This window comes from Temnothorax longispinosus, chromosome 10 (genome assembly GCF_030848805.1).
Source record: "Temnothorax longispinosus isolate EJ_2023e chromosome 10, Tlon_JGU_v1, whole genome shotgun sequence".
Lineage (NCBI taxonomy): Eukaryota > Metazoa > Arthropoda > Insecta > Hymenoptera > Formicidae > Temnothorax > Temnothorax longispinosus.
Genome location: NC_092367.1, coordinates 1,016,753 through 1,027,438, shown reverse-complemented (window position 1 = coordinate 1,027,438; position 10,686 = coordinate 1,016,753). Strand labels below are relative to the sequence as shown.

The 10,686-nt window shown below is 44.7% G+C and overlaps 1 protein-coding gene across 13 annotated transcripts in view; it reads right to left on the bottom strand.

Moving 5' to 3' along the window:
- Positions 1–4,775: 4,775 nt before the first annotated feature.
- The window catches only part of LOC139820380 (protein turtle), a 265,980-nt gene continuing 260,069 nt past the window's right edge, over positions 4,776–10,686 (bottom strand). For 12 of the 13 annotated variants that reach the window (XM_071790578.1, XM_071790577.1, XM_071790585.1 and 9 more), the window contains one exon: positions 4,776–9,938. In XM_071790578.1, the coding sequence (XP_071646679.1) occupies positions 8,744–9,938 (1,195 nt within the window). In that variant the 3' untranslated portion in view covers positions 4,776–8,743. The remainder of the gene's footprint in view (positions 9,939–10,686) is intronic. The other variant, XM_071790589.1, reaches the window with a different exon arrangement.

The window sequence follows — 10,686 nt, the reverse complement described above, 5'->3', positions numbered from 1 at the left end:
TTTATTTTGCCGTGTAAATTCTGAAACATCGACAAAAAAATGTATAGCGGGGTACACAACGTCTTATAAGAAGTCCACGTTTTATTAATCGATAAAAAACAATAGCGATAACAGCAAGTAATTTTTATTTGCTGATTATAATAAATGAGCTTTTTCACGTCTGTTCAAATACGAATACAAATGATTATTTAGCACACACAATGCGGTTGTCAAAGATAAACGTGATGGATATGATTAAGTGACGTTTAGATTTGTTCTCTGGAGTATCTTTCTGATGTATAATCCTTGGTGTCGTTGTTGAAGCATGCGAAGGGTTACGTTCTTACAACGGGAACGGAAGAATTAAACTGCATTCAATTTATCTTCGGTCGCCGACTCATGCTCTTTCATCGCTGTTCTTTCTTGGTCAAAGCTGATTCGAGAGGATTGAGCCCCGCGTGCGGCGCAAGTAGAGATTAAAAGTTCACTACACCCGGTTGCATACACGAATCCTTAATCTCCTTAAACGAAGATGGTTACATATGTGATTTACACAAGTTAGATTTTAAATTGAAAAACAATGCGGCACAATTACTTATTTATGTGATAAAGATTATGAATATTGGCTTGAAACATATTTTATCGATCTTACTTTAATAGGTAATAATAATACATGAAAAATAATGACGTTCAGATCTACGATAAAAGGTTTAATATGAAAAGGATGTAAGAGAAAGTACGCGAATTCTCACGACGCCAGAGAAGGTCCCCTGAACCCTTTATTTATACGCCTACATCGCGTAATTGTCATTTATGAGGCTCTTTTAGCTAAGATGCTAGTTTCCGGTTACAACTGTTTACCATAAAGTCTTATTCGTCGAATTGATGGTTTTCCTTTCCGCCGTAAAGTACATAGAGAATAAACAACTTTTATTTGTGAATTTTCCTTACATGGATTAAATATGGATATTTTATTTTTTCTAAAAATAATACGGAAATATAGTAAAAATTCTGAAACAATACGTGTATTTGTTTCATCTGTAAATATATTAAAATAGCTATTGATCTGTGCATGATATTCGTACGAATCGCATTAAAAGAATTTCGATGACGCGACTTTTATGTACCGCAAGTTTTTCAAAATATGTTCTGTACGACCGCGAAGTCGTCCTTTGCGGTCGAAACGAGCCTGGAATATGTCACGATGGCGAAATACTCTTCGCGCATATTAGCGGAATCATCGATCCCTAATGCATTTCGTGTGCCGAAACCGCACGAGCCGAGACTGCATCGGAGCAGCCGTGCGTGGGTGACCTCAGATTACGTCACGTCCGTCCCTTGCCGCATTAGCAGACTGCCCACAGCCTTGTCATGCTGTTGAGATAATGGATCCATTCGCATGGATCACGATCCAGGATTGGACGTGCCCGGGACACTGGAAATAAATGCGCGCATAATGATACCGATCGTATTATTTCATCGTTCGACGCAGAAGAGGGAACGGCTCCTTCCTGGTTCACCTGTCTCTAATCCGAATTGATCGTGTCTGCCATTGCGGAATACCTGTTTCAGAGAGCGGTATAATGGGGATCATCTATTTGCAGTTCACTAACCCCCACAATCCCTGTCGGTCGCAAGTGTAGATCATTAATCGATTAATACACATTGAAATTCGTACAAGAACATTTCATGCCAAAAAGACATACTGAACTTTTAAATTCTTTTGTGATGGTCGAGCAATTATCTCTTGCGCGCGGCGATATGAGATCTGAGGTGAAAATAATTCTCCAGAATTTTCGTAGGAAAATATTACTCCTCCGGGGGATATCCGCGCGATAGATCTACCTTAGATTTATGATGTAAGACGATTCACGAGAGACGAGAACATATTTTACCTTTCTCTGAAAGTAATCGAATTGCTGCTGGAGATTTTTCGAGCGCTTTATCACAAAAGCGCGTGGTTCCTTGTCGGGGAAACGAACTCGTGGTGAAAAGGATACAGGAAGCGGTAGAAGAATGAATGATCCGTCTCTGAAATACGTTTTCTCCTCTTGAGGCGGGCCACAAGAGATAATTTATGAAGCTTCGTCAAGATTTGAATTGGCATTCTGTATGTAAAAATGAATCTAATGTGTGTCGAAAAGCAGAGGAGTCCCTTTGATAAAGGGCCTTCTCTCGTAATGGAGCGCCGCTCCAGTTTTCGGCAAACAACGTCGCGCGTATACCGAGCAGGGAAATAATGGAAATGACGGCAATTTGCAGTAATCTGTGCCGCAGACGTCTTGCGCAAATGTACCATGAAACATTTAGCATCCAATTATACGCAATTTCTCAAGGAAATTACGGCCGCGCCGTGATTTCGTGATTTTACATATCAATAAGTTAAAAATTTGTCCTCGCTTAAAGAGTATTTCGCGTCTTCACCTGTCTTACAGATATTTTGTAATTATTTCCATATCACTGAAAAATGAGGAAAGGCTTACGAATAGGATTGGTTTTAACGAATACCGCGGTTTTTAATGACTGCGTACACAAACGCGATAATCGTCCGGTGACCCGATTTTCTTATTCTGACAATGATCTTATTACCTTGACCAGCAATTACACTCTCTGTTATTACCGAGACGTAGAAATCCTCTAGTTAGGGAAGAATAACGTGGCGTTGTGAGTAATAGCTAGCAATTTAGATATCGGTTTAAACGTCATGCCAAATAACACCCCGGTCGACACTAAACATCAGTTACATTACATCTATATTATAATTTTGTACTCAACAATGTAAATGTAATGGACATACGTTGAGTGCGAAATAATAATTTATAACATGGATGTAATGTAACTAATACTCTAGTCTCGACTGGGGCAATATTTGCATAGTGCATCAACAGTTCATTTAAACCTATAATGTTACAAATACAATAATTATTATTAATATTTACTCATTTATCAATAAATCGTCTTTTTTATACATACCTGTGATCCAGCGCAGCATTTCATGTTCTACAAAGGTCGTGACTGCGCCGCATCGAAATTCATCGCACACGTGTTTAATGACAAATCAATACAATGCAAATGTCCTGGGAACGTTGCCCATTTCGTTTCAAATGTCGATTTATTTTTCATTTTATTTAATAATAAATTGTCTACAATTTGTCCTAAGTTAGTACGTCTTGGAGTTCTCGTGGGGGGTTCGCGAGAAAGCATAGATCAATCAATCAAACTTGGGTAATGGAGGTGAACAACGAGCATTCGCGAAAGTGACAACGAAACAGTTCAACGTACCGTGTACAAGCCCGACGGCGGATACAGTCGAGAATAAGCGGAAGTGAAGATACAGACGGTACAGAAGAACGTTACATGCGTGTGTAGAAGCGATTCGATGTCGGGCGGTGAGAAGGTTTAACGATTACGTGTGTGTGAAGGTACATTCTGATGAGTCAACAAGAAACAAATTAACAGTAGACTGAGAGAATAATGAAAAGGAAAGAAAAAAAATATCTGCTCTATCTCGTTTTTTTTTCCTCGAATTCAATTTCGGCGCAACAAATATCGTTGCAACACAGCAATTTGTTGCCGCGGTGTGCATGATGGCGCAAGAGAGCACTTGAAGATGAGAGCCGTGCTTGGAGCCGCGACGATCTTTTCACCAAGTTTCACGAGAGCGCATAGATCTGCTATTCGATTGCGAAAGGGAAACGTTCTCGATATTCGTTATATTGCAAGAAAATATCATATATTATACAAGATCTGAAATAAGCCGAAGCGCGTAATGGATGGTCGCAGATCCAAGCAGAACGTAGTACCCGAGAGCCATTGAATTCGACTCGCACGTGTCTTACACGCGACCGAAGGTTGCGATGATATCATATCCAACCGTGTGATATCGCGAATATTTATGACACTAGCATGTAATTTCACGTCAAATTATCACCTCTCACGCGCGAAAACTACAACCTCGAAGCAGCATCGTCGCCGTTATGCCTCTTTGTAATTCAAAAAAATATGCCGAAGACTAGAATACTTATCGTTGCAGAACTACGTCGAGAATATTTTCAAAGTTTCATGGAAAATGCATTCGGAATGCGTTCGCAATTTAACACGAGCTGATTTAACGATGAGATCGCGAGCTATTGTAAATTTTTTTCGCTATTATCTAACGCAATATTACGGGTTATCGCCATCGCGCGTTCGCCTCTCGTATATATGACATAATAGCTATAAATAGTATAGCTAAAACTTTCGCGATTTATGTATTTACGCAATATATTTATGGCTATCTACAGTTTGTACATGAACTCATTAAGCGAAATAAGCGTACGCCGCATGACGAATGTTAAGTTGCACACGTAATCCGCGATGCGCGAAAAATCGCCGACTCTCCAAAATCGCGAACGTCCTGCTTCGAGGGCTCACCGAGAATTTCGCTCGAGCGATCTCGGGCGATGAGCCGAGATACCGCGACTGGCTTTCAGGTACATAACGAACGAAACGCTTAATTAATTAATTAATCCACGAATCACGGCGGTCGCTCGCGGCCTCGCGCGAGTTACACGCGTGTGCGACAACGCGGAGAAGAATACAACGACGAATATCGCGAACGCAAAAGGTGCGCGATAACGATGACAAACGTAAATCATCCACACGAGTCGCGAAGAAGGAACACAGGACGAACGAAACCGTCGTGACCGGTGATAAAGTTTTACAAACAGATTCACGATTCAACCATATTATCCATAAATATGCCGTTTCAAGCGAAATCGTCATTTCTCTTTTATTTTTCTTTTCTTCTCTCTCTCTCTCTCTCTCTCTCTCTCTCTCTCTCTCTTTCTCTTTCTCTCACAACCATACAGTACTTTCTCTCACAATCTTACAATTTCCCTACATCGCCCTCGTATTTCGAATACGTGTTTCGAACATATTCGTTTTATCGTATGAGCCTTCCACGCTGCCTGATAGACTCAAAGATAACGCGAAGAATCATTCGAAATTTTCTCTTTTGGTTACTCACTATTTTTATTTACTTCTCATTTCTTCGTTCTCTTCTCTCACATACTTCCTTTCATTCTCTCTTATACTTTCTTTCTCTCTTTCTCTCTGTCTCTCTCTCATTCTCGTACATTATCGCGATCGTTCACACTGTATGACCTCTTGAGATCGTTGTGTGTATCTAACTATGATATATCTACACGTTACTTATACATCTACAAGTCCGTTGGTTGGATCGCCTTCTCTCGCTTACATGATTCTTCCTTTTGCTGCATCCATCCAGAAGGGGGAGAGGGTGTCTATAATGTACGATTACGAAGCGTGTATTATCATCGCGTTATCAAAAACGTTTTCCCCAACGTCTAACGGTGAACGTTGACTTGACGGAGAGATCTATTCTCATCCCCAATATTACACACATCTCATGCATCCGATATACGTTTTATCGCTAGTAACATATTAACGATTTTACGCGATTGACGATAAAAATTGGTACCATTCTGCCGGCGCGAGTCCTTCAGCACCTCCTCCCCCGTCCTTCCGCGTATGTATATATCTCACGTCGTAATACTCCCGCGCGGATATAATAATTAATGAATACTCGCCGCGTTCGTCGCTCTCGTTGATTAATACGCTACACGCTACGTCGTTTACGATTTACAATATCAATTAATTATCAAATTATTAATTCAACCATTAGAATTACTTTAGAATATTGGTACTCTTTCGTGTCACCTCCGTTATTTCTTAACTTTTATCGTATTTCTTTTTTCTTATTCTTTTATCTCTGCGTGATCGTGTATGTTACATTATGTTCTGTTTTTTTTTTCTTAACAACCGCATTTGCTCACGTGTCAAAACCGGAAACACACCGAGCAAACGTACGCGCGAACAAACGCGAAAGAATAGACGGACTTGCTTATCTATGAGTGCGAACATGGCGCCGCCATGTGCTCCCTGATATTCGCAATCACCGAAACAAGTTATTCACTCGGCGTTTGTTCGCACTCGCTTTTGCTCGATCTGGATCTAGCTTTTTAATCTATGTATATTCGTTCGCACTCCATTCACTCGTCCACACGTTATTCTCGCACGTTCATCTTTTCTCGCACGTCAAGCCGGATTCAAGCCGAGCGTGATATCAAACGTGAATGAACAAGTTCAATAAGTGCGAACGGTATCGCGAATATTAACACTCGCGCTGATTGAAGCAAGCTGTTCATTCGCGTTTGTTCGCGCTCGTCTGTTCGCCTAGTCTGGATTCGGCTTCGTTACGCACGCACGCATGCACATCTTAACGAAAATTGTATAGAGCGCTTCGATGACGTCCACGCCGCTTCCTTCTTACTCATCTTCTTCCTCTTCCTCTCGCCGTCTACGGTTCGTCGAAGTATAGTTGAATCGTGAGTAGGGCCCTTGCTAATATTTATAATAAATATGTATAATATGTACGTATATATAAATAAGTGTTTGTACTATAAAGAAAGTAAAACGCCGGGAGTCGCGGGCCGGGCCGATCCCACGTGCGGGGGAGGTGCCTTCGCGGTCGCACGTGTAGAGAAAATTAGAAAAAAAGGGTAAGAGGAACGAGCGCGCCGCCGGGTTACCCCCTCGCCAAGGGGCACACGTTCTCGCGTTAGGTCGCGCAGCTCAACACTGATTAGCCCGTAGATTCGCCCGAGAACCCCCCCGCGTCGCGATCGGCGATCGCCGGCCCCCGATCTCACGTGATTCAAGATGATCCGATGCGTTTGGTGAGAATTAGGTGGGTCTCGAAGAACGTTTCTCTCTCTCTCTCTTTCTCGTATTATGTGCGCGTCTGTGTGTTTCGTTTCTGTCGCTTATGAGCGTGTTTGTATTTAATCGTGTCCGTCGTGTGTGTGTGTGTGTGTGTGTGTGTGTGTGTGTGTGTGTGTGTGTGTGTGTGTGTGTGTGTGTGTAGGTGTGACGTGTACGCTTCCGTGTTTTAAAACTCCTTCGTCTCTCTAATTACACACGAACTTCGGCTTGATTGGCGCGTGTGTGCGCGCGCGCACCTTGCCTTCCGGCGATGATGACCATGCGTCTCTATCGGTCGTCGTTCTCTACTTAATTGCTCTAATGTTACTTATTTAATCGACGCTTCGTACGAAATGAATCGAACGCACCGTCGGACCTCCTTTTCATTGGCAGTTGAAAGATTTTTTTTTCCTAATGATTTTCATTGTTCTTTGTTTTTTTTTTTTAAGTGTCCGTCGACGTCGTTTATCGTCGATACGCGTGCTCGCGCGTCGCTAATCTAATTCGAGAAGGACGACCGGTGAACTTCGGTGTGCCGATAGGCGGTAAAGCCAGCGTGTCACCCCACACACGGGCTGACACACGTGGTGAACACGCACACACAATCGCCGCGCTACATTGGCCAAACGCGCGTAGGTTCGAAGAACGTTGTTCTTATTCTCGTTTTTTTTTTTACGTTGCTTAAGAAAAATTATTGTGCCGATAATATGTTGGGTCGCTAGCGAAACCCTAAACAGGCAGTGCAGTACGAGTGAGTCCTTAAGCAATCTCGAGGCAAGCTTCGGCCTAATATCACGTTTCGAGTCCATTGCTCATCGATATAATTACTTTATGTGTATGTATGTGTCTGTATATGATGTATGTGTGTGTACGTGTCCATATGTGAGTGTGTGGTAATTCTTCGATTATCTTACTTTTTTTGTTTTTCTTTCGTTTTTAATTATTACTTACAGCGTACGATTAAATTTAATCTTATATTTAAAAGGTATACGCGGAGCATGTACAGTGGTACAGTTTCTTTGGAGTATCATGCCAACGTAACTATCCCGTTCTTTCGCTTTCCTGTCCCTCCTTCTCGTCATCTTTCATCCCCGATCGCGATAATAACGGGGAGAATCCCGCTACGTATGACATCCCCTTGAGCCAATCGGGAGTGTTTCTTTCTCTTCTGCGCACTTCCTAGCTCTAAAGGACAGTTTCACTGAGTTTAAAAAAAAGCGTCCTCCCCCTATTCGTCCCCCCGTGAATTCTTCCGTATGTTCCTCTACATTATTATATATAGTAACGTTAAAAATCACGGTCCTCTAAACCGGACATAGGCGTGGTTGGTGTACGCGGGATATGACCAATAATAATCGGATTCGAACATTTTTCGTTTAACGCACTTCGTTTTTCTATTATCTCGTCCCAGCGCGATCGACGTCGCTGGATTTAGCCCCCCCCCCCCCCCCCCGAGTAAATGATATCGAGATTGTTTTCCCCCGTAGGATACTCGAACGGTCCTCTTATAATCGGTAAAACGAGCGAAACTCCGAAAGATTATCGTCTTAACGTACGGTTCTACTACGTCGCTCCCGTCTCGTGGTCGTGCGAAACTTATGTATCCTGAGCTGATGCTTATAACAGCCTTCTTTTGTAGATGGATGTCCAGCTACTAGAATTGACTTAAACTTCCTCTAAATGCGGAATCACGTGTGATGATGATCCTCGTTGTGCTTGCGGTGGTTGGTCTTCGGTGATGATCACATTTTTTTATCGTCGCCGTGCTGAAACGCGCGATCTTCTACGGTAGTCAAAAGCCAGTACCAAAATCTAATCGCGAGCGATATCTAGCTTCCTTCTCTTAGCTCTTCTTTTAAGAATTTACTTTTGTCTCGCACGTTATGTATTTAACTCGGCAACCATCCCAATCGTTTCAACTCGATCATTGGACTCGCGGTGCAGCAGCCCCAATGAAATTGAATCGATCGTTCGGATCGCCTTCGAGTTGTTCGATTTTTCAACACGCGCTTTCCAAATGCGCGCTCTGTCGTCTTCTCGCCTGTCTCTGCCGGAACTGATGAAATTCCGCCTTCATCGCTTGTACCCGGGCCTCTATGTTCTCTCTGCTGTACCTCGGCGCTTGCTGATGTACCGTATGCACTTGATGGATGTGGGGAACGTGAATTGTATGGATCTGATGCATCGGTGGTCTCTCCTCCCGCGTAGGCGTCGAGGCCGACGTGGGGGTCGGCGTGCACGACACCGGATCGAACTCGTAGTGGCCGTCGACGCTGCCGGCGTCCACGGCGTTTTGTATGTGCGTGTGCCCAATCTTGACCTGATCCTGAAGCTCGAGCCAGCGGCCCACCAACGGCGGCGGGGGTGGTCTGTAAGGCGGCGGCCTCCATTCAGCGACTGTGCTACCGCTTCTCGAGCTCTGGTTCTGCTGCGAGGTGTTCTTGCTGCCGAAACCTGAGCTGCTCGATCTGCTCTCGGGCGAGGTCTCCAGGTCGGGCGAGGCAGCGAGCTCCGGTGCCGATCTCGCGTGCCTGGCGTGTCTCGGCGGCAACCGCGCCCTGGGTCGACCGGCCGGTTGCGGCGGCGAGGACGTCGCCAACGGCTGGACCGGCACGAACCGCCTCGACTCGGCGTGGATCGCTTTTAGAGACGGTAACTCCTGGCTGTATCGCTGGTGCACGCTGCGAAGCTGGAGGTAGCCGGGTGGCGTCGGGAAGGAACGTTCGCCGGAGGATGGTTGCTTGACGGAGCTGAGATCGCTGAAGTACAAAGGTGTCCAGGGGACCTGTGCCCCGCTCGGCGAACTGGCCAGGAATCTGGGTGACGTGATCGTGCAAACGTTCGCGGGCGGTATCCTCGCCAAAGGGTTTACAATGCCGTGGTGACAGCTCGCTGGCAGGGGACCAATGGACACGCCGCTGCCGTCGGATCTCAGGCTGAGCTGGCTGGTGCCGACCAGCGGGCGTCGCCACGACGACTTGAGCCGCTGCTTCGGCAGGAAACCACCGTCGTCGCTGCTGGAGACGTCCAGGATGCTGTTGTTGGCCGAGCTGAGAACCGAGTCCGCCACGACAAAGCGGCCGTCGGCCGCGCGGGAGATCTTGCCCAGCGGACGACAGCGGCACGAGTCCGGGGTATCCGGGCTCAGGATCTCCTTCAGGAGGCTTAAACCTGGTACTCGGCTTTTTCTAGGTCTATAGGACAGAAGGAGCGTTAGAGCGATCGCGGCGGTGGCGATTGATAGGCACGGCTCGATCGACATCGTCGGAGGATGATCTTGGCGGTAGGATCCACGCTGGATCCATATCACCCGTTTTGCGTAGTACCAAAACTTTTCCGAAATAAACGTACAGTTCTCGTTATGTCGCGAATTTAAGCGTGTGTTAAATAATATAAAAACAAAAAGGCGTACGTTGGTGATTGCTGGATGTGACGTTATTTGCTAAAAGCTATTTTTAGTATAATAGTTTTTTCACTTTCCGTTTTTTTTTCTTTTTTTGATTTAATATTTGGGGAAAAATTTCGGTACTCATCGACCGCATACACGCGAATTTATCGCTTCCGCGGAAGCATCCCCGTTTAATGAAATCGTTTACGGAAACAAACGCTTCTGAGATTATCCCGTTTCTTCCTCCGACGTGGTCCATCGGCCGCTCGGATACGGCAAGTACGTGCAACACGAATGGCAAAAGACACGGCAATGTTAACGAACGAAAGTTAAATAAAGTACTAGAACAAACGTAACGTAAATGCCAATGTTCAAGTTAAATATGGGCAAGATAATTATCAATAATCAATTACTCGTACGTATAATAATGAATAACGGATGCAGGCAGGGAAGGCATGCGCATGCACATTCCGGTGCACGAGTGATCGGGCGTGACGTGGGTTGCGGATGGGTAGGCCTCGGCAGTGAGTGGATCTTTTTCTTTTCTTTCTTTA